The following is a 24,871-nucleotide window of genomic DNA, read 5'->3' as shown; positions in this document are numbered from 1 at the left end:
AGTATTTGCTGGTTAGAGTTTGCTCAGCCACTAAAGCAGCTAGACAAGAAGAATGTCTTGTTCTCTTCATAATGCTTCCTCAAAGAACATCTGAATATTAGTACAAAAAAGAAGTAAAAGAACAATGTGGCAGAGAATATAGCAAAAAGTCTCCAGAGGATTATGGTAATAGGGAGTTTAAAAGGGAAAAAGACCTTTCAAGGACTTTTTTGTGTTTGACACACAGGGAATTTACTTTATACATCCCAGACAATGGTTATATGTGTGGAAAAGATGCTGGAGACATTTTCTTCTAAACTTCTTTGTGGTTTGTTTGAGTTGGGTTTTTTAAAATAATAAAAATGTCACTTTCAAGTTTGATGGAATGTTACTTCCCTTTTGCTGCTTCTCTTGCGGGAGACTGGTTGCATTTCTAGAAATTTATGCCAAATGAAAATCTAAAAATCACATTTTAAGAATGAAAGTGACAGAGGTATTAACAGCAGTGGAGGAGAAGGCTACTGAATCTCTGGAAGGATTAAATTACCTAGTTATAAGGCAAAGCTCAAAATCTGAGGATCATCTGTAGCAGCAAGACTTCTAAGGGATTGCAGTCTGGCCCAGATACCTAGAAAACCAGATAATGCCAGACAGGGTTCTATGCCTTAGAATTTCTGCTGTGTCTTTGTGTTGGCAAGAAGTAATGTTTCTATTACCATTCTTGCCTGTGTTTGCAGCAGAAAACAAGTTTCATGTGTACCTGTAACTAGACAAATTTACAGCTGCTCTCCTGGTTGAGTCAACTTCCCCTAAAGAAAGAATATTCGTATTTGCTGGAGGTAAAAAAACAATCTTTACAATAAAACTTCAAAGATTTCTGTGGAGATTTTGTTCTGTGGGGATGTTTTTAGTCCAAATGAAAGCTCAGCTGTCATAGCACCAGTTCCCACAATAAACTCAGAATACCTTCTGTATTCTCTCTCAGGCTGTCCATGTTACAGCCGTAATTAACTACTTATTGAAGTGAATTTATCTTGTGTTTATTGATGCAGCATTCATTTATGTTCTTTGTCCCAGAGTCTGGCTGAAATTAAGCATATCTGAGACTCCTTAGAGAAGTTTTTAATAGGGAAGTGTTTCTGCTGCAGAAGTAAAATGGGAGTTCCGATTTAGACGTGGAGGGGAAGTTATCAATACACATAAAATTTCCTCTCACTGAAAGGCTGTACTTGGCTTTACAAACTTTACATGAACCGTACTACTGAACAAAGCCATTTCTAAGCCTGTTTCTACTTCACAGGTACGTAATCCATTCATCTTGTCATCGTGTGACATATCATAAATGCATGACACAAGTACCAGCTACAATTGCTAGTTACTTAATTATTTCCATAAGTCACTTAAAACCAGTAAAGAATTGAGAAATGTGAGGTAAGAATTTGCACTCTGGGCTTAGTCCATGTGACCTCTTAATGAGATAATAGTTCTTCTTTGCCTGTTGCCTAGTTGGACGCATGTATGAAGCCAAAACCTTTGTTAAACATCTTCCAAAGAAAATTCACTGTATACTGCCAACACAGAGAAAGAAGAGAAAATTCCATAGCTGGTGTTGTTGGATGAATTAGTTGTGTAGTCTGCATTGAAAATAATAGGAAGTTTGTGCATCAAGAACTATGCATCCAGACTAAGGTATGAGAAATAGGGCAAAAAGTGCAGGTTTGTTTTCTTGATCATGTATATTCTGATGTATTCAAATTGATTTCAGTTTCTACTGCTGTGTTTGTATTTGTGGTGTTACCAGCCAGTTCATATGTATTATATAAAGCAAAGGAATATCTAGGTATCAGACTCTATGAAAACGTGCAGTCAGTTGCCCATAATAGATACTTAATTTCACTGTCAAACACTGTGAATTCTGTTCACATTATTTAGGTTGTCTTGTAACGTGACATTGCTCTGGTTTCAGGAGGTTGCTTTGCCTCTCTCTTGACATTGAGTGTTTCATACCAGTATCAAGATTAATATTTGTATTAGGTATGAGGTTTTTTAAGCGCCTCGTAAGAATGCCTTAAAAAAGGGCATCTGGCATAAACTCAGTTTCTTGATTTAACCAAACATATTATTGAGAATAATTTACATAACCAAGAAAATCGAATAGTATTTGTATAAAAACAGATGTGCTCAAAATGAGTATGTATTTTATGAGTTTGCGATTTTTTTCTCTCTTATTGTATCTAGTAGCACAGTTTAGGATTAGTACAACCTTGCTGGTAAATAAGTGTTAGTGAAATAAATGAGAAAATCTGGATAAATGCAGTATAATGCAGAAGTGTCTGCTAGTTCTGCAGGGCTGCTGAATCCAGCACTTGTGTGACGCTGGTGAGCCAAGGAGCCAACCACGTGTTCCGCAGTACTGGGTGTGCATGACATCAGCAGGGATTCAGTACAGCTGGAGCAAGTGAGGCAGGGATAAATCCAGCTTTCAGACAGCCTTCATGCACTATCATTAGTGCTACATAGTTGGAGCAAAAACCAGTGAAGTAGACCTGGTTGTCTGCTGTGCCACCACATGTGTCAGCAACTCAGGTGAACATCAACTTCAGCAACCTACATCCTTCCATTGCTACTGTGGAAGCAAATGCAAGAGATTTGAGTGAAGAATGGCTCTTTCTTTGTATTTGCTTGTAGGTTGGGGGCTACGATCTGGAATGTGCACCTGTTACTAGAGCAGTGTTTGTTGAATTCCATTGTGTTCATAAAGCTGTTCACCATTCTTTTAATTCAAGTCATAAGACTTTCTTTTCCACTGGTAGGAGGAAGCAGACTTTGGAAACAGTAGAAACCTGATGATAACAGGGTTTTCAGAATTGTGAAGTAATAATAAATTTAGTGAGGAAGTTGCTCTGGAAAACAGAGTTCTGATCAGGGACATGGGAAACCTAGGTTTAACATTTGGGCTCTATTAATAATTTTTTGGGATGATTCTGGATAGATTGCCATGTCTTTTGAGCATTGACATCCTTTTTAGGAAAAAAAAATATTCTTTTGGTAAAATAAGTAAAGATTTTTTGTTATGAAGCACTCTAACAATCACTATGGACAAGTTTCCATGTATATTAATATCATTTCTGTGAGGCAGGATAAAATGTTCTAGATGTTATCAGAGTAGAAGGCGAGGAGCTTAATTAAGATTCCTTTAAGTAACCACACGTAATATTTTTAGTCTTTGGAGATTTTTGTATTGTCAGTTGGACGTGCAAACCCTATTCTGCAACAAGTGTCACAGGAAATATAAAGTACTTCTGAAAGTACATGTGCTTCAAAAATAACAGTAAGAAGCTTAATTGCTAAATGTGAGCTATGTTAAATTATGTATTACTTTAGCAATTAATTATAAAAATAGCAACCAAGAATATAGTCTGCTTGATGAAAACTGCAGATTGTGTTGAGCATGTTTATTTTATAGTTAAGTACCTTATTTCAAAATGCTATAAAAGTAATTCCAGATGTGTTTTCAGGTATGTGGGAAGAGGGGAGATACCTGATGGAAGTTTTGCTTCAGTCCAACCATTTCAACTTCCTGAGACAGAGCAGCAACTGAACTCAAATTTAAGTTAAAGCAAAAACCGTGATGTAAAGTTAAAGTAGTACCCAAAAAAAGTCTGAAAGCTAAAAATCATAATTTTGTATTAGCCATGAAGTGAAATGGACTCATCAGCTGTCACTAGCTGGTGTTCATTACCTTTCAGTACCTACTTTGTATGTTTGAACTCTGAAAAGTCTCATTGGTAAATTGGATGCTACTTTACATCTTCAAATACTTGTTGCATTTGGGCTATGCAGAGAGAAACAGGATGGTAAAATAGTAGCATTCTTTAGTGTCCAATTTGGTATTAAATAACCTTTCCTAGTTCTGGACACTTGTGTTTAACATGAAACAACTTTGTTTTTCACTTAGCATACATCAGGGCGTGTTGCCTTTTGACCTAGGAGTGTGTTGTCTGTCTAATTACCCTTTGTATTGTTTTACTGTTCCTTGCAACTATCCAAACAATTCAGTGTGGCCCTAGCAACCAAACAATACTGTTTAACAAAGATTTCCTTACTGCATTGCTCCCAGATTTCCCACGTAGCAGTAGCTCACATCAGAGCAAACAAACAGGATATTGTTTCAAGTGAATAATGTTCACTGTTTTCAAGTGATTTGTGAAAGTAGTTTTTTAGTTTTGAGCTGTTGCAAGCTGTATGGTTTCTGGTTCCAGATCTCATATGACGTTCTGTAGAATGCTTCATGTTTTGGAGCTTCCAAACAATTTTCTCTGGCAGCTAAGAGTAAAGAATGGCTTATGCTTTGATGGCAAAGAATAGCAGAAAAAAATTACTTAATTCTGTCCTGCAATGACTTTTTTTCCATTAAGCACATTTAAATTCATATAGATCCTTCTTACAATTTTATTGATTGCAAATTCATGAGTAAATGCATCCCACCAAATGTAATTATACCAGATAATAATGTTGTTTGACCTAGCAAAGAAATCTAAGAATAGATTTTGACTTTTCTTTAACAAACTCATATATTTACTTATTAAATAGTTGAGCTCACTCTTCATTTTCCCTCCTACATGTTTTTCTGTGTGTATTTAACTAAATTACTGGTTTTACAAAGCAGATAAAACCATGAACATTGTCATTTGCAAGACAAGACTCTTGACGCTAATGTCAACCACTAGTGGTGTAGTGAATTAGTCCTCAGCAAGTTCATGGATGAAAGTAAATCCTAATAATTTTTTCTTCCTTTTTCATACTCTTATATTTTAGCAAAACTCAGGTATTTGTAATACTCTCATGGCAGTGTTTATAATTGCTTCAGTATGACGGTTTTCCCTTGGTTTTTGGCGGGGGTGTGGGGGGGAGGGGGGTGGGTGGGTTCACTGCCACCTGGAGAGTTTGTGCATGTGAACACAGAGATTAGTAACATGAATGGCTGTAGGATAGCCTTAACTCTGCTTTGCTGCTGAAAGAGTAAAAAGGCAGTCCCTGTTCTTGCACTGACTCTGGGTGCTGGCTGGAAGAGATTGCATCCCTTGACAGTGCTGCAGTGTGTGCTGTCCAAAGAGGGCTCTATGAAACTATAGCCAGGGAGTGGGGTCCTTGCTAATTCTGGTGGATGTAAGGCTACCCTGGCACCACATTTCCTTGGCTGCATGGTCGTGACCTCTGCCTGGTTCTGAAATGTCAGCAGCATTTACAAGACCAAGTCTGATTATAGTCCAGTTACTTCTTTTCTCTTGCCAGCATAAGATTTTTGCCCAGTTTATCCATTTCCTATGGGGTTTTTTTTTGAGCTTGAGGAGGGAATTTACCTGTGTTTAGATCAGTGTAGACAGCCTTGGAGCTTCATCCTTAGTGAGGGAAGCTGTCTTCTAGCTTTGAAAGTTAACACACTGAAGTGGTCCCTTTTACTGAGGATTAAATTGCTAACACAACGTAAAGATAGCACTTAGAAGATGATCAGCTCTCAATGGTACCTGATTCTTGAGTGACAGGGGCTTTTTGAATGTGATCTTTTAAAATCTGAAGACAGAAATGTATTACGTAATCACACTATTAAGAGTTGCCTACCTAATTGTCTACATCTAAATATAGTTTGGGGTTAAGGAGCACAGTGGTCTTTCTTAGTTTCCCCAGAGAGCGAAAAGAGCTGGTTTGAGTACCAGCTCCTCGCCCTTCAGGAGTAGGAGCTGGACCTGAGCTCTGGCGTGTTTGCTTCAGTCCAGGTCATGCAACAGTTGTGGCATATCCAGTGGGTAAGTCTAGAATGAGCTGAAGCTGCTGCTTTGCTAAATTTCTTCTGACAAGGCACAAGTAATGGTATTCAAAAGGAGATTTAAACACTCATTTCTTTCCAGCCTGTTAGCATTAATATGTCTTTTAAAATAAGACAGACCAACTTGTCTGTAATTAGAACAAAGCTTTATCTTTCTTAGAAACTCTCATATTTAGGATAAAAGCAACTGCATAGATTAGAAATATGTGGTATCTGTTTTGGGTCCTTAGCTACTCAAATTTCTATTTTGTTTATCTGATGGAGATGAAAGGAAAGTTGTTCAAAATCTGCATGTTGCAGCATTCTTCTGTTTTGCCTATCCCATGGTTGGTATTTCTGTTTGTTACCTGCTATGGTTATGAAGGATGTCTTTATTCTTCTTTCACCTCTTTTCAAACCTCTGTACTCTTGTTCTTGACACATTTTCATCTCTCTCATTTTCTGGGCTGCCTTTGGAAACATTGATGCTTCAGAATGGCAAGAGTATGGATGCTGGAGAACATAGGCATTGTAAAGACATGAATTTTTTTTTTAAGTCCCTGTAAGGTTTATGTTTTTGTACTGAAGGATGAGCCAGTCATCAGATGTGGGATGAGATAGAGTTTTAGGTTGTAATCTTCCTTTTTCAGCCTGCAATTTGTTCTGTTTCTTAATGCTTTTATGTACTTATATGTAGTGAGCTTCTACGATAGGGATCTAGATCATGGCAGTGTCTGTGATGTCCCATTGTCTCTGGCTGTGTGGAACATGCTCTTCTCTGTCTTTAAGGCCTCTGTTACTGAGATCAAAGTGCTGGATTGAAGTGTTAGGGGATGTTTAGAAATTTTTTATTACATATGCAATTTGTGTCTGGTGTTCCCCCTGGTGCCCAGGAAAGTTTTGTGACCTTGTGCAAGTCTTTCCAGCTTCAAAGAAAGGATTCTGCAATTTATGTTTATTTCCTGTTTTATGCAACAGGAAAAAAGACGCATTACTCCAGCTAACAGCAAGTTTGTACAATAGCTTTGGGATTAAAAACAAGTCATTTGTTGTACTCACAATCTTATGCAAGGTAACCTTTTGGATTAGAAGGTGAGGTAGTTGGGGGCATTCAGTTTTCACTCCTGCAGAATTTCTCACTTCAATAATGCATTTGATAAATGATAAATTTCAATGGAAGTTGCAGGAGTCTGTTTTATATTATGTAAAATGTAACTTTCTGAATTGATAGAAGATTGAATAAATGGCCAAGACTTCTCTTGAGAAGATGTGATGTACCAGTGTTTGGTCTCCATGTTTGGTCTCATGTTTTTTCATTAATGAGTTGAAAAAAACATTTGAGAAAAAGTTGTGGATAATATTTAGCTTATAGGGTTTACACATGTAAAAACTGAGATCAAGTAAAAAAATATGGAGGTTCAGCAAAATAGACCAAATGTTTCTCCTCACACTTTACCTGCAAAAAGCCTTAAAAAAGCTTACCTAACACATCACAAAATATAGCAGAATAAAACAGATGGGAACTAGGCTCCCTGCATGACTGTCTTAGGAAAATAAAGTCTTAATATAAATAGATAAGAATTGTTAATATCAATTCCTAATAGCAATTGAAAAATAACACCTGCAGTCATGAAATACACTAGGAAATTATCAGACCTCTCTTGGTACATCTGGGTCATCATTAAGAAGTGTCAGCAGTTATTTTGATATATAGTGTGCAAGACAAGAATTGTAATTATCTACCCTGATTGTTTTGTGTATTAAATCTCTGTGTGTGAGCTCTGAAGCATGATTTTCAGTACTGCAGTTCACATTGCTAGCAGCTTTCACAATAAATAGATATTTTGGAATGCCTGGGGAGAAAAAGAAATTAAAGGTGGATAACTAGATATAAAGTTTGTATATGACTATTTTGGTATAAAAGCAAAATAATTAATTCTTAGAAAATGAGACTGATACGTACAGTGTTATTTTTATTGATGAATAAATATTTCTTACAAGGAACAAGTTTTTAACATGGGACTAGAAGATCAGTTAGCATGGTATGTCTAAAAAGAGTTTGCATTCTTGTTAGGAAAATCAGCTTTTTGACAAAAAATGCCAAAGAACAATTTCTCTTGAAGGTATTTGGACACCAAATAGAAACATGAACTTAATGGATGAACCATAAAATGGAATCAAGAATTGCTTCTCATAGTATAGGGGATAACCCTTTCCATTCAACCTTGTAATTTTTAGTCATATTTGAACCAAAGCTACTGTATGTTAATCATGGTGATTGTAGAGCATTTTATTGACAACAGAAGTGACCTACATTGTAAACCCTTGTGCAACTTAAGTGTAGAAATTCTGACCTAACTAAAACAAATTCTTGTTGTATGTTATAGTTGTTTCCTTCTGTTTTAGAGAATTTACTGTGTGAAAATGTGTGTGATGAATGGGAAAATATACAGTGACTGGCACCATCTTTTAGTAGCCCTTTTATAGCTCTGTGTTTTTCTCGTTTTTTACCTTCAGCCTCCACACCATCCAGCAGAGTAAATAAACGTAGAGTTTCTCCAAGTGTTGTTTCCACCTGGGAAAAGAGAGGCATCATCATGTCTAACATTACTATTGACCCAGATGTGAAACCGGGCGAGTATGTCATCAAAAGCCTCTTTGCTGAATTTGCTGTTCAAGCTGAAAAGAAAATTGAACTTGTAATGGCTGAACCTTTGGTGAGTTCTCTTTTTTCATAGTATCTCTCAAAACGGTCTTGTTTTTTGCTGGAATAGGCTGATTTATCATATGTACAGTTACTGAAAAAAGCACTCCGAGATATTGTTGACTTTTCAGAGAGATTACTACAGGAATAAATAAGCTTCTGCAAACAAGGTTGCTCCCTGATTTGTTTTATTGACTCGTGTCAAAACTGTTACCTAGTAGTTACTGGAAACAAGACCTCTTTAGTGTATCCCTGAGGTCTGTGAAGTTACAAAAGGAAATAGGAACAACAAAAAATGTTATTTCATTAATACTGTGAAGTGTGTTTCCTGTCAGTGTTTCTTTTAAATAATACTTAGGCAATATACTTTCAAGAAAAGATGCATTTGGTTTGTTTTCTGAAGTAATGATACTAACACCTGGAATAATATAGTAGTGTGCATATATTGCAGATTAAGCAAACAGGTAAAATTCCACTGGTGATCCAGACATTGTGCTCTTGAAATAAATGGTTTTATTTTAATTTGGAAATAATTTGGAAATCTCTGGGGGGGGGGGAACCAAACAAAAACCCCCAAAACTACATCAAACAACTCTTTTTTTTTTTTAAGCCTGTAAATTCACTGGGCAGGTGAGATGCTGTGGCTAGCAGAAGGCCAGCTCACAGAAGGCTTCTGTTGGCAACTGCTGCTTGCCAAAGTGCTAGTGTGCAGAAAGTGCATATGTGAGCATTTGAGCCCCAGTTTTGAAACTTCAGGAAAAAGTTTTCTTAGGAAGCAGTCCAAAAGAACACAAAAGCAGGGCTGAAACTGTTTTGTGGATTATGAAATCATCTTCAGCTACAACTATTAGTAGATAAAAGGCTGAGGAAAATGAAACTTTTCTTTATAGCTGTTCTTTATATATGTGTCTGTGTGCACCAAGCAAGTTTACAACTTAAATATAACTTGTCTATTTGTTTTTGACATCCAAAAAACAATGTATTCAGGAGGGGTTTATAAGAAAGCACAAAAACTTTGTAGCAAAAGGGGCACACAAGTGATGAAGGGTACCTGGCTGAAAATGAGAGGAGAGCTGTAGTGGCAGTGATGCTGTGGGAGGAGAGGCTTGGTAGCTCCACTGTCCATCTATGTGCCAAGTGCTGCTTCTCCAGCCCCATTCCCATCTATCATCTAAACAGACAGTGAGGGTAGTGCTTGGCCAGAGGGACAGACTGCCTGGGACTGAGATGCGCTGAAGAGGGCTTTTCCTGCAGACACAGCTAGTTTGGAGTCAAATATAACCAGAATAATGGGAGCAAGGCAAATATAATAGCCCTGGAGTTCACTTTTGCTGCAAAACTTGTCCCTTGACCAGATAAAATAAATCCTCTGCCATCAATCCCAGGCTGTGTCTCCTTGCCATGCTGTTGACTGTTAATTAAACAAATGTTTTTAAATCTGTTAATCATACAAAATTGAAACATCTCACCAGATTAAAAATTAGAAACCCCATGAAACTAATTAAATAATTCACTTTTCACAGAAGAGTGAATCAGAAGAGCTCTGTTACCTGGTGAGGTTTTATGGTCATTGCATGAAGTCTACCTTAGTCAAGATTTTTTTGCTGATAAGAATCTGAAGTCAGTATTTTGTGTGTATAAAGTTCTTTAGGATAAAAGAAGAAATTGCAAATATTACTTAAGTAGTCATCTCTAAAGGTTTTAAACAGTTTTGTCTGGGTTCATTTGCTAAGTTGAATTCCTTTAAACAAAATATATTTTAATGGGAACAAATGTAATTTAAATGTATAGCCACCTTTCCTTATTTTATATTGGTGGGTGAGAAGGACTGTATAGAAAACAAGCAAATTAAGAGAGGTGCCAAAAGCTGTGGAAAATGAAACAACCTGAGCCTGTATAACGTAAGAGGTAGAAGGGAATCCTTAAGTATCCAACTGAAAGGAAATACTGAAGTATTGAAGCAGCTTATTTCTGTATGTAGAATCGGAAGTAATGCACATTCAGTTCTAGTGTATGAAATTTAAAAAGAAAGATAAAAAGGCTGGAAGAGCACCAGAAAAGCACTGATTGTGATTGGATAAAAGACTTTAATGGAAGAGTGGAAAGCCCTTTATTATTTTAGTGTGATTTGATTTTGTGGAATGACTTGGCTGCAAACAAAAGGATGAAGAATATATAGAGAGTTTCATAAATCTTTAAGTAAACTAGGCTGTTGGGTGAAGCTTTTGGGAGAATTTAAAGCCAGACCAATAAAAATTAGGAGCTAGACAGTTTTTAAAACTTGAACATGACAGTAGGGGAGCAAAAATTAATTAAAATATAAATTTTAAAAAGTCACTGCAGATCAAGACAGCATCTGTGGCTGAGGGGTAGTATAATTTCTGCTAAATGCATGGATTACATTTAAAGGTAACTGACTTGTGATTTCAAAAATTAACTGAATGGTTTCTCTGGCTGTGATTTTTTACCTTATTTCTTCTTACTAATTTAATTAAGAGTTTTCTGCTTGCAAAATTGTAATACCTCAGCATTTTCAAAGTTACGGACAGAGCTTATCAGCAAATGCTTAAAATAAATTATTAAATGAAAGCAGCAAGTGTAATGACAGGAAGGAGGATCATCCTTTTAGTGAATAAATGAAATAAAACCACTGTTTTTTTTAACCAGCTGTGCTAAATCTTTTGGAGCAGTATATAGTTTTAAAGGAAAAAAGAGCCCAAGAGTAGTCTTGTAGCTTAAAAAATACTCCTTCTCAGCTGAGAAGGATGACACTGAGGAATGTGACACCAGCCTTCCCCAAATTGACATAAACCATACCAGTTAAAAAGATTAGTGATAAACTCAATTATTTTGCATTTTGTCAAGCTGCATGTAAATATGGATGGTTAGAATTTAAGCAGAGTTTAACATGGTGCCACCTACTAAAATTGTAGTTGTCTCACACTGAAGTCACAACTAGCAAGAGTATTTATGCCTTTTACCAACACAAGAGATTTTATTCTGCTGTGGAAATACTACACATGGCTCAGACTAGCACTGTGCAAGTCTTGCCCAGGTGCTTTCAAAAGTTTATCTGAAGTAAAATTTAGTACAGTACTCTGCTTGACCCTGGGGCAGGGGTGCACTGCCCAGCCCTGGGGCTGCAGGAGGCAAGGCAGCATCCCTTGTCTGGTTTCTTCCCTGCAGCTTGGAGCACAGCCAGAAGCACTCTGGTTGGCTGTGCACACCTGAGCCACCCTGCTGAGGTGTGCTAGCCACCAGAGGGTGGTGCCAGGGAATGCTGGAGAGGGGCCAACGGGTGGTACCTTTTTCCATGGGTGCAGTTGTTTGCACAGCACATGCACATCCTGATCCCTGCTGCCTGCCATATGTTGACATTTCTCCTTTACACAATGGATGCAAACTGCTCTTTGCTTAATGCAATAGTGTTTTGGTTTTTTTTTCATTTCACTTGTAAAAGATAAATGGAGACCTATTATTTTCATCTCTCTCTGAACTTCAGGAAGCCAGGAGAATAAATCTTAAATTATTCAGTTAGAGTTTTCAGACCTTTACTTTATGCTGTTAAATAGATTTTTTAAAATCATGTGAGATTGCTGGAGCCATGACAAAGCAGAGGTAGAAGAAGACATTAAAAGAAACTAGACTTAAAAGCCAAATAATTCAAAGGCCTTGATAAACCTGTGGCACGGTTCAAGAGTGTTATTTGGTTATGTCAGGTTTGTTTGGTTAGTGTTACATTACCTCTACAGTGTATTTACCTTTTAACAGTTAAGATCCTTAGTGCTGAGGAAACATAACAGAGTTGGTTATGAACTTGTAAGGTCTTCATTCTTTCTGACCTTAAAATCTTAATCCTTTGATATACAGAAGTATCTAAATTAGTATGGGTTATGGGAGGGAAGCTAAACTTTCAGAACTGGTTTGCTCTCTATTGACATAGATTTCAACTTCTTTGTGTAAAGACTTAGACATTATTTAACTTCTCTTTGATTTGTCATTCTTTTCTTTAGCAAATTTTGGGTTTAGACACATGCAATGGGTATAGTGAACCCAGGGTTTCTTCACCTGTATAATAGCATTGTAGTATTATGGTGGAAACATGGTTTGTTGGGATCCTAAGGAGACTTAAGGAACCTGACTTTTCCCATCTTCTTACAGGAATACTTCTTCCCATTTTCTTACACTTTCCCATCTTATAAGGAAATAGTTTTCTAGTTTTTCTCATTTAACTTACTTAGCAATGATACAATGTTTGTATAGAGTAGAACATTTCTTGTATTTCTGCTTTATAGATAAGCTAGCGATTACTGTGCAGTTTATCTGAAGACATAATACAGATAACAAGAATTCATCTATAGAAGGCATTTCTGTGTAAAAAAAAGAGGCAGGCTTGCTAGCTAGAAGAAAATTTGGCTTTGCGAGTGCCCTCTGAAGCTTTTAGTACGTTTCAAAATATCAATTCTCATAACAGTGTTTTGAACAGATTTAACATGTGAAATTCCATGAATTTGAAAGAATCAAGAAAGTGAAACCTTTTCCCCTTTGCTTTTAAATAGACAGTGAAAGAACATTAACTATTATATCAGTTGATCAAAAAATAGAGCTTTTTCAGAACAACCAATGCATTTACCTAGAAACCCCCTTCTTAAAATATTTTTTAATTTGGGGATACTGGAAGTGAACATAAATGGTAGTATTTTCCTAGATAATTAAGTGGATTTCTTTGGATTATGGAAGTGAAAATGATTTGTGCATTGTCATCTTTATAATTTCAAATTATACTTTCAGAGTAGGCAAGTGCTTTTTGCCCGGGCAGTGTTGAATCCAAGTTTTCAGAGGCTGTAGTAGTTGCCAATATTGCATTCTTTTTAACACCAAATACAGCTGCACTTACAGGAGAAAATGCCAGAAACTGTGCTGTATTTTCAAGATTGCAATTAGGACAAGAAAAAATAAGTTGCCAGTTCAAACCTTGGATTTGGGACATACAAAATGAATTTTTATCTGTTGAACATACAGGCTTAGGCTGTCTCTTGCAGCCTTGCAAGTGTTAATCACCAAGCAATGTTGACTTTCTCAGTTTTTGTCAACAGCCTGACAACATGGGTGTTGTCTCATACTAAACTACTGAGCAGTTACTTTGTGCTGAGTTACAACCTGTTGAGAGCAGAGCTGGCTATCAGTATTGCTCACACCTCCTTTTACATGCCAGACCAGGCAAGTTAACTACCTTGCTCCATAAAACTTCCTTGTTTGCTTACTGCAATCTAATTAACTATTAACTCTTTAGGTACATTTTTACTTTTGTTGGGAAAAGCAACGTTTTGGACTCAAAATATTATCAAGTGAAGGATAGTTTAATTTTTTTTTTAAAAAAGAGGAACTGCTCAGCAGACCTTTATATATGTTACTGCTTTGTAGTGTGCTCTTAAAGCTTGCTGTAAATCAGTGACCCTCAGAGCCAGTCTGCAGGACTCAGGGTTCTTTCTTATTTTCCTTTTTTTCTTCTCTTTCTTATTTTTATTTCTTTAGTCTTTTCTTCCACTTTTTTTTTTTTTTTTTTTTTTTTTTACTTTTCAGGGTACCTGAGCAAAGTGTAAAACTTGTATTTCTTGTAAGTGTATAATTTTGTACTCTACACAGTGACTAGTAAGAATTGCTGTTTACTATTACAGTTTGTAAATGTTTTATTTCCACAATGCTCTAATCCTCACTAAATTATTTTGTCAGAAATATAATTTAATTTTGCTTTTAACAGAGCAGTAGATACCAATATATACCAATATGCTACTGGTAGCAATAAATATTGTAATAAGTAAAATTCTAGTAATATTGCTTTTTTTGTTCCTTACAGTTACTTCAAGTTAAAGCAAGGGATTATTCACATTCTCCTTTTACTGGAGTAGGTCTTCTAGCTGTGTTTCACTGCAGTTCAGGGGAAGAGCAGATTGGAAATGCATTGAACACTTGTCTCTGCCTTTGTGATGACATTTAAAAAATCATTATTGTAACTTAGAATAATTGCTATATATGAACATGAATAAACTTGTTAATTGAGATAGGAAGGGCTTTTCCTCCAAGTTACACTTGACACCACCAGCTAGTCCCCGTTTGGCCTCTGACATATTTGTTTGTCAGTCTTTAATGTTATTATTGTTTACCTACTGAATTAAATTTTGGGAATATACTTCACATCTCCAGAAATATTTATATCTGAAAAACAATGCAAATATTTTTATTAAAAGTTATTTCTTTGTTCTTTATAGTATAACTGAGAATGAATGGATCTAGTTTTGATAATAGTCAATGACATTGTGAAATTTATGTTTCTTTTTATTTTTTTTTTCAGGAAAAGCTCTTGTCCAGATCTCTTCAAAGAGGTGAAGATCTTCAGTTTGATCAGGTAGGAGACATATAATTGAAGGCAACTTTCATTGAATTAAGGTGGGCTTTATTTTTGCAGAATAGTGGTTCCACTGTTGTAATAACTTAGAACATCCACCTCTGAACCTGTGTCAGAAGATTTAGACTCTGAGTGTTAGTTAGACTTTATTTTCCATTGTAGAATATGATAGTAATAAACTACTAGAATAAGTAATTATTTGAAGGTGGCAGTGAAAACTGGTGGAAGAAAGATGCTGAAATACACTAGAGGACAAAAAGTTTATTTCTACATCAACTATTGTTTGAGTGTTTGGGGTTCTGTTTTTATAAACAAATAGTGTTAATTTTATTTCTGTAACATGGTTTTTACTGAGTGCTTTTTGATTCTATGGCAGAAGGTATAGGGTGGATTCAAAGTGTTATTGTTATTTGTCCTTTGCTGAGAATATAGATAGACTGCTGGGCAGTTCTGTTTCACTTACTCTCAGTGAACTGAGTCTGGAAAGACTCTCTGCTCAATTTATTCATATTTATTGTCTGTATTGCTAATTCTTCAATAGTGTAGCCATGTTTCTGTCTCATAACAACTTCCTTGCAGTGGAGAGGCAGTGTTCGAGGAAGCCCTATTAATTGCCTGTTCCTGTTCTTGACTGTTCCTGAATAGCATCTACTATATGAAGCTTAGTGTTCTGTCTGAAGAGAGGTTCTAAAAACAGGCTGAGTGAAGAGAAATAAAAAATAAAACCTGTAACTTTTAAAATGTGATAATATATAAAGAAATTAGTTCTCCAGAAAGTACAGTTTTTTCCAAAAAATGTTTTGTTTGTGTGTGAGTTCTTATTTTGTTCTTCTGTTATTTGTAATCTACTTTGAAGTTGAGATCTGAGCTTTAATGCAACTGAATAACTGCTTTAGACATACCTGAATGGCTGGGATTATGAACTTTGTTAGGGAATTTGGCACATTGTTTGGCAAAAGAAATTAAGATTGCGTCGCTCTGTTTGTTGCTCGCTGTATTAAACCCTTATTAAGAACAATTCTCCAGCAGTGCAGAAGATTACAGATAAAAAAAGTGATTGTTAAAGTGTGGGAATGAGGAGGATCCAGAGGTCACAGCCACATCATACAGCAGAGAAGATAGAGCTGTTGCTGGATCAAGCTTGTTTAGCCAAAGGTCTTTATGGAGCCAGGAATCTGAGTCTAAAAAATGGTTTTACCTGTACTGATAATGGGGTCTGAGCTAGTAAGCGTTGTACTTTGTGAATAAAGAGAGCATGCTTGCAACACAAGAGGGCCCTGGGACTAAGGTGGTATCTAATTTAGACTTGTTCTCTCAGCTGAGTAAGTGATGAGAAGAGGGATGGAGGAGGAAGGCATGTAGTGTTGCCTGTTCCTCTAATGAAAAAGTAAAATAGCATTTAATGAGATTATAAGTAATTTTTATTAGAAACATAACCAGACCAAGAGGGCTGATAGTAAAACAAGTTTGAAAAATCAATGGCTTTTAATTTTCAAACAGCAGAAATCTTCTGTTTGTCATTTGATTTCTTAATTGGAACAATAATATAAATTTAGCTTAAAGAGGTGACATTTTGGAAAAGGAGAACAAAATGTGTGTGTTAATACACTCGTGAACTGTTAAAAATGTTAGCATTTTAGTACCAGAGCTTTCCCTTTACCATTCCTAGCACATCAGGAAGCTACCAGACAGGAGTTTTTTTATAGAACTATATTGCATTTCTTAAAATATTTTTGCTTGTACAGCTTGAAACTGAAATAGCTTGTGTTTTTCTTTTTTTGCTTGTTGTAGGAAACACACTTGGCAATTTCCTACTCTTGTCCTAAGACACCAAAATTTTATGATCACACAGAAGCCTGTGTTGACCTTCTCAGTGACTGAAAGCAGATGTATGTGAGGTTCAGGCTTGTTCATGATTAGGCACAATTTGAGCAATGTTTTCAGGATCAGGATTTTGGCCAAAGCTGGAATTTGTGCTCTAGCATCTTACTATAATTTTGCTTCTCTCTTTTTACTTCTCGCTGTGCTGTTGGATATGTTATGTGAAGCAATTAGCAATATGTTACAGCCTTTAAGACTTGAGCAGCATTTGCTGTTTCATTCTGAGGAACTGAAGTATACGTCACATCTATTGCAGCTCTGTCCTCCTGGGTATTACAGGAGCACTTTGTCTGGATTCCTGCTTTCAACCTAGGCACAATGCAGTGCTAAAATAAAAGAGTTTTCTTGTATGAGAAATATATCTTCTATGTAAGAAATTATTTTTTTAATATAAAATTGTTTTGAATTTAGTATCCAGACAGTATAGTAATTATTTTAAATGAAAAATAGCTGATGTTCTGCTTAGATTCTATGCAATATTAGCAAAGATGTCATCTTCATGGTGATTCCAGTGCCTTTTCATTAGAATACAAAGAATGCAAAACTTGGCAGGAAATAAATAATTATTATGTAAAGGTTTGTATTTTTCAAGAGGAAAATGCTTTATTATGCCAGTAGTTTCTGGGTTTAGCGTTTTAGCAGTCACATTTTTTAATGTGTGTGATACATGCTTCTTTCTCTAGAAGCCAGTGTAAATTGCCTAACTACTTTTATGAACATTTATGAATGGTATTAGTATTGATAAACTGTGTAAATTTGCAGGAAAACCTAAGGAAAAGGTTTAGTAAAGCTTAAAATGCAGCTTGCTTCTTTTTCTTCTGCTAATGAACCCATCAGTTCAGAGCACTATTTAATTCTTGTGACTTTAATAACTGACTAATTAACAATGTAATGTATTCAGAAGATTAAAAGAGGTTCTTCTGAAGTTTCCCTGTGGTTAACTTGTCCCCATCCCTTCAACAAACCTAAAACCCCAAGATGCTTCAAATGAGGAAAAAGAAATGACTTCATTAATGTTATATCAGAACATATAATGGCATAATATTATATTGTTATCTGGAATAGTGAATAATAGATAAGTTACAGCATAAGCATGGCTTCTATTAAAACCTTATTTGAAAGATCCAAGCGGTAAGTAATACATGGCATCAGTGAGCAACATGATAACTCTCCCATTCCAGCCTGTGCTTAGGAAATGGGCTTGCTCCCTGATGCATCCTGTAAGCAAGTTTATAATGGCATTTTGCTTTCTTCAGTCATTCTTCTCCTTTCCAAAAGGTTTTTAGTTAAAGGAAGCATAGATAATTTAAGTTTAATAACATCTTAAAGTCTTCCTTCTATAATGGTTTCAATTGTCACATCTGTTGCACGGATGAGTTTACTACGCATACAGATTTTCTGAAAGAAAGCAGAAGAGAGGGGAGTTACACCAAAAATAAATATAGCTTGAGACCCAGACCAGTCAAATGTAGTAGAGGCAATGTAGAGTATAAAAGGCTCTTATTTTTGTTTATATAATAACCAAAGAGCCAAGTTTTTTAAAGTCAGAAACTTCTTCAGTTTAGGAGGATTGGCTCTTGTCATTTGTGATGTGAAGGTGTGTATACTTCAGATATCCATATGGCAACATTCAGGGACATCCTAAAACCTCTGCTGTTTTCTCAATGATTTTATACATGTTATATGTCTATAAATTTGTCATTTGTGATCCCTGTGAGCTTTGGAACACTTTACTTAAATTTATTATAATAATGGACGCAGTATATTATATTTGCAGTAACTGTCCTAGGTGAAAATGAATATTAACTTGCCACTTTGTGAAGTTATGTGAGACATGGTTTTTAACATTAAAAAACAATTTAAAAGAATTATTAAACTCCAGGATTTTCATTGCTATATCAGGCTAAAGTATTTTTCTTACTCTTTCAGTTGATAAGCTCTATGAGCTCAGTAGCAGAGCACTGTCTCCCCTCCTTACTACGCACCTTGTTTGACTGGTACAGGCGCCAAAATGGAGCAGAGGATGAATCTTATGAGTATAGACCTCGGTCAAGCACAAAATCAAAGGGGTAAGAATTTTCCTCGCAGAAGCCTGTTTGATTTTTGTGTGCTTTCTCATAAGAAAATGTGTGCTTTGTACTTCTTAAATACTTAAAAAGTATGTTGTATTTGGATTTGTCCTTACCTTAATTTGTGTAGAAATAACACAGACTTCTTTAAGGTACTGTATTTAACTTGTGTAGATCATATACATGAAGTGACTTAATGGTTTTGGTGTGGATATAGAGAAGGAAGTTGGATTCTGGTAATTTGAAGGTAGTTTGTCCCCCCCCCCCCCCTTTTTTTTTTATTATTGGCAGGACCTTTCGGGAGGAGGGGGCAAGATGTCAGTACTGTGCCAAACCCTTAAGCCTTTCCACCTATCCATTTTATATATATCTTCAACAGTGATTACATGAAAAACAATGCAGTCATTGTCCCTACAATATTTGTGTTCAGTCTTGTGTCTGATAGCTGTGTTCTTGATTTCTTATTTTAGGGATGACCAACAACGTGAAAGAGATTATCTACTTGAAAGGAGGGACTTAGCTGTAGATTTCATTTTTTGTTTAGTTTTAATAGAGGTTCTAAAACAGGTAAGATCTTTTGCTTTGGCAAATTAATTTTAATGTTTTGCTTGTAATGTTGGTTTTGATAATCTCCTTTTAATTTTTATTTTAAAAACTAGAACACATCTATGATGAGCATATGCAAGGCTGTAATTATACTCTCAGTTATGTAAAGCCTTTGGCCTCTCCTGCCTTTTCTTTACATGCCTGCATTATTTCAGTTCATGTGTCTTGGAAAGCTGCTGATGTACTGCAAAAAGCAGAACTGTACAAAATAACATTTAATTTATGTTCAGTACCCTTTGTTGGCTTAAATGTTCTTGAAATACAGGTTGAAATTATTGGATAATGAGGTTAAAATGTCACTTTAGAATTATTCTTACTTGGCTGAGAATGCCAATGCAGATTGTGTGAAAGTTACATATTGCAGAATTAGCTTGATATATGCCAGCAAAGGATGTGTCCTTGGACACTGGTGGGAGAGATTTCTCCAGAGCAACTCACAGTATTGTTTATTTGCTTCAAACATGCATGTATGTATAGATGCTACATACATGTAAGTGATATGTGCCTTTCAGATACCTGTTCATCCAGTGCCAGATCCCTTAGTACATGAAGTTCTAAACTTGGCTTTTAAGCACTTTAAACATAAGGAAGGGTAAGTTCTAATTGTGTACTTTAAAATATTTTGTATCACCAGCCTGTGTTTCTTTGTTGTGATTGCTCTCCTTTGCCTCACACGTAACATGTTGATGATAATACCAGTGTGAATGAACACGAGTCGATGTCTTTAAATTGAAAGCACATCTTGAAAGAACACGACTATGTTCAATGTAACACTGAGTTTATTTTGCTTTGAATATACAGAATGATTTGCATCCTCAGACGCAGTAAAGAAAGTCTGAGTTTGAATAAATACAGTAAAATTTCTATCCAGAATGTTATTTTAAATGTCACACATACATTTCAAGTTTGAATTTAATTGTTTTTATGGTAATAATTTGCCTGCTAGGGGACATATGTTTTGTTTGTAATTGAAAACTTGCTTGGGGTTTAGAAGAGCAAAGTTGTATTAGATGAGTTCTTTTCCCTTTATTGGTTTTTTTTTTTCTCTTTAGGTATTCAGGAACCAACACTGGGAATGTTCATATTATTGCAGACTTATATGCAGAAGTGACGGGGGTTCTTGCTCAATCAAAGTAAGTTTAGTCTCTGACTCTTTGTGTTTAGGGATTGACCAATGTAGATTTAAAGACTATTTGATACAGCAGAATCTATTTGTGTCCCCAGTAGATAATCCCATAAGTGTCAAATGTAGTCAGGTGTAGTGTGTTGTGTCTGTCTGATGTTCCAGCACAAAAAAAATGAACAAATCAAGAAATAATCTGTAACTCAATTGCTTTGCAGTCAGCTTGTAGGGGCAGGGAAAGGAGGCCCTGTGCCAGTCAACTGTTGTTTACTTAACTGGTATATTCTAATGTACTGATCATTGTAGGTGCTCATAAATGCCTAGATTTGAAGTACCAGGGTTCATTTTCCTTGCGTTTCTCATACAGTAGCTGCTGATATTGTTACAGACTAAAGAAATTGGTTCAAAATTATAGGCCTCATACGGAAGTTACTAAGAATGCAAATAATTGCTATCCGTATCCCTTGTTCAGGTTTCAAGCTGTTAGGAAGAAGTTTGTCACTGAATTAAAGGAACTGCGGCAAAAAGAACAGAGTCCTCACGTAGTACAGAGTATCATCAGTTTGATTATGGGAATGAAGTTTTTTCGAGTAAAGATGTATCCTGTGGAGGATTTTGAAGCATCATTTCAGTTCATGCAGGTAAACAAATGCTACAGAAAACTGAAATGAGTATAATTTTAAATGTTTAAGTCATGAAGCTGCGATGATACTTGCTGTGATCAGTCACTCCTTCTGTTTGTGTGCCATCCTTCATCCTTTTCTGTTCAGTTCCTAATTTTTCAGAGGTGTGAATTACTTGTTTCTCTCCAGTTTGTGAGTACCTGGCATCAGGAGAAGCCTTTCACAATTGCCTTAGTAGTATGGCAAATCTGTAATATATAAGACTGAGTGAAAATGGGTATCAATCAAATAATTTCCTCTCTTTACAAAAGCAGTGTATTAAAGGAAAATAATTATTTGATATATTTTTTTTTTAACAGATGAAAAGTCAAGACATACTTTTCTTTAAAAACACTATGGATTATTTATCGTGTATGGAATATTTAATAATATTTTATTTTCTTTGCATCAAAGTCCTTTGAAAATGAAAATTAGTATATAAAAATAAAATATAATTTTCCAATAAAATAAAATTTTATATTTTATAAAATATAATTACAATATAATAATATGAATATAATAATATAATAGTAGAAATAAAATAATATAATAATATAGAACAATAATATAATAATGTATACATTATTATAATATATGTAATATATATCTATAATATATATAATATATATGTATAATAATATAATAATATAAAATATAATTCCAATAAAATAAAATATATTTTTCCAATAATTCCAATAAATTTCTCCTTTCAATTCGTTGAGGTGTTATGCTCGCCAAACAGGTTTTAAAGTTTCTTAAGTTTTGTGAAGTTGGTACTGTTAAGGAATATAAAACTAACTCAAGCACATTACATGTTTAAAATTAAAACAGGAAACTAATGTTAGAACACTAGTGCTTTTTATGACATAGTTATGTTTTTTATTCTTTTTTTCTAAATATTTTTCTAATGTTTTCTTACTAAGGAGTGTGCTCAGTACTTCCTGGAAGTAAAAGATAAGGATATAAAGCATGCACTTGCTGGTTTGTTTGTGGAAATTCTCATACCTGTGGCTGCTGTAAGTATTTTAATCCCCCCTGCCTCCCACTTTCAATTGGTCTCTCATTATTAAAATTCTTCAATTAACCCTCAAAATATTACATTTTTATAAATTCAGAAGGACATCCAGTACCTAAGGAGGCCTTACAAGGAGCCTGAAGAGGGACTTCTTACAGGGGCATGTAGTAATAGAACAAGGGAGAAGGGCTTTAAATTGAAGTAGGGTAGGATTAGATTAGATTTTAGGAGGAAATTCTTTACTGGCAGCGTGGTGAGGCACTGGAACAGGTTGCCCAGAGAAGTTGTGGATGCCCCATCCCTGGAAGTGTTCAGTGCCAGGTTGGATGGGGCTCTGAGCAGCCTGATCTAGTGAAAGGTGTACCTGCCCACAGCAGACGGGGGAGTTAGGGCTAGATTCTTTTTATGGTCCCCTCCAATACAAACCATTCTGGGACTGTTACATAGATTACAAGCACCTTCAGAGTCTTAAAGGGAAACAGGTTGGCTTGTGTGTTAGCTCATTTCCAAAGTTTTTTCAGAACTTTTAGAGATGGTCTGTTTTCTGGACACCTTTATTACCAGAGCATTGCGTAATTTTATAAGTGCTCTAAAAATTTGAAATTTCCTTGGTTTAATATATGTTTGCTCAAGGGTCTAGTTGACTTTTTTTTATTAGCTGAAACCTTTTAAGTTCTTTCTGTAATAAACTGAGATGTGCAACATTTTTACAGTCTGATAGGGAGAGTGTGAACTCTTATGCAGGAAGGAAGAATGTAGGTTTTGGCTAATTAAATAAAAATCATTTGTAGAGGTGAATGTCCACTAGATTTAATCCTTCAAGTGGAAAAGCAGTCAGTCATCTTCTGTGTGTGTCTTAAATCCAAAAGCAGAAATTTGACACAGCAGTCATGAACAAGGGAAAAAACCTCATTATCATCCCAGTGTTGGATGTACTGTGCCTGTAATGCTGCTTGTGAGAATCTTTTAGTCAAGACAGGCTTTCTGTTCTACCAGGCTGCTTTTCTGGGTTTTGTGAAGCTTATTCAGCTGGTCAAGAAGAAATTAATGGCACATGAGTATAATTCAAGTTGACCATTGACAAGTTCAGTTAATTTCTTCATAGTAGATTGATACTTTCTAGGATTGTTGTCTAAAATGCTAGTTGTTCTAGCAGATGCCAGGCCTGTGTTTGGCATGCAGTCCCAAAAAGTGGCCAGTTGTGGCTCTGTGTTGCCACATAGATTATAGGGACATACCTTGCTAATATATGGAAACTTGGGCCATGTAGATCTTTTGTGGAATAGGATCTACGAAGAGTAGCATGCTGGGTGGGCATCCCATCTGAGCAAGATCATAGGAAAAGAAAGATAACTCTCTCTGAGCTTTTCATCCTCTTTTAAATGGTTTACCTTGCCCTGGGCAAATGCTTCTTTCCTTTCCGTGGTCTCAGTCTTGGTTTTTTGAGGGGGGGGTTGTTATTGTTTTTGTTTGGTTGGTTGGTTGGTTTTTTATGGTTGGTTGTTTGTTTCTGTTGTTTTTTTTGGAGGGGGAGGGTTGTGGGTTTTTTGTGGGTTTGTTGGAGTTTTTTTGTTTGGCTGTTGTTGGTTTGTAGGTTAGGTTTGGTATTGGGGGTTTGTTTTTTTTTTTTTAATTATTTTTAAATTGCAAAGGAAACAATCTGTGTTCATAAGACATAATTAGAAAGAGGTGCTTCTAGTAGTAACTGCTTATGGGAAGAAGTTTTGATCTTACCCAGGCATGCTTACACTCTTCTAGATGAGAATAGAAGAATTTCTTTCCTGTTAAAGAGTGAACACATTTGTCATTTTGAATTCCATAGTTGCTTGGCAGTTGGAGTGGGAGTGCCGAGTGAAACTATTTAGCATTTAGGTAAATGCAAATATTAGTCTGCAGAATCATAAATGTGGTGAAAACTGCCCTTGAAATAATGAGGAAGAAGCAGCATTTGGGAGGTGGGACTATCCTCTGGCAAGGGCAGAGGCATGAACAGGGCTGTGCAGGGCACTTGTGCTGCTGTGTGATCCAGCCTAAATCAGTGCTTCACACAGTTGGGGAGGGAGGCTTGATCTTTCCTTCTGACTCACTGGGTCTCTAATCATTTCATACAAATGGAGCTTCTTAAATAGAAACGAGGAGCTCACTCCCAGGCTGAGGTGCAGTTGAGCAGGTTAGTCATTCTCTAGGAAGGTGTGAGATGCAAGTTTGAATATTTTTGATGCAGCTGGAGGAATTGAATGTAGATTTTTCTGTATCTTGGATACAGAAAATCGCTCAAGTGAGGAAATGATTGGGTTTCAGCATTGAGACTTCTTTACTGTCATTCTCTTGCTTAGTCATTCAGGCATTTTAAGAAACCTGATCTGATTTGGACCCTGCAGGTATGATGAATCACAGCATATTTTATAGCAGGGAAGTTAGGGCTGCTCTGAAAGCCTAAGGTTATATCCCAAAGCAACAGTGCTGTGGTGACAGCAACTGACTGATTTTTCATGTGGAGCTAGCAGAGTACTAATCAACCTGTAGCCTAAGAATAGCAAAAGATAAATAATTTGGTACATAGGAAGTGATTTAAATCATAACTACTTTCTCAGTTCTTTCTTTGTGGATCTGTACACGT

The 24,871-nt window shown here is 35.9% G+C and overlaps 1 protein-coding gene across 6 annotated transcripts in view; it reads left to right on the top strand.

Moving 5' to 3' along the window:
- FRYL (FRY like transcription coactivator) overlaps window positions 1-24,871 on the top strand; it is a 162,994-nt gene that overhangs the window by 59,489 nt on the left and 78,634 nt on the right. For all 6 annotated transcript variants that reach the window (XM_084204382.1, XM_084204381.1, XM_084204380.1 and 3 more), the window contains 8 exons: window positions 8,303-8,502; window positions 14,842-14,895; window positions 18,706-18,845; window positions 19,316-19,412; window positions 19,964-20,043; window positions 20,504-20,584; window positions 21,047-21,215; window positions 22,160-22,252. In XM_084204382.1, coding sequence (XP_084060508.1) covers window positions 8,383-8,502; window positions 14,842-14,895; window positions 18,706-18,845; window positions 19,316-19,412; window positions 19,964-20,043; window positions 20,504-20,584; window positions 21,047-21,215; window positions 22,160-22,252 — 834 coding nt within the window. In that variant the 5' untranslated portion in view covers window positions 8,303-8,382. The remainder of the gene's footprint in view (window positions 1-8,302; window positions 8,503-14,841; window positions 14,896-18,705; window positions 18,846-19,315; window positions 19,413-19,963; window positions 20,044-20,503; window positions 20,585-21,046; window positions 21,216-22,159; window positions 22,253-24,871) is intronic.

The sequence above is a fragment of the Fringilla coelebs genome (genome assembly GCF_963513975.1).
Source record: "Fringilla coelebs genome assembly, chromosome: 4".
NCBI classification, from domain to species: Eukaryota; Metazoa; Chordata; class Aves; order Passeriformes; family Fringillidae; genus Fringilla; species Fringilla coelebs.
The sequence above is the reverse complement of the archived record's forward strand: the minus strand, read 5'-3'. Positions and strand labels throughout refer to the sequence as shown.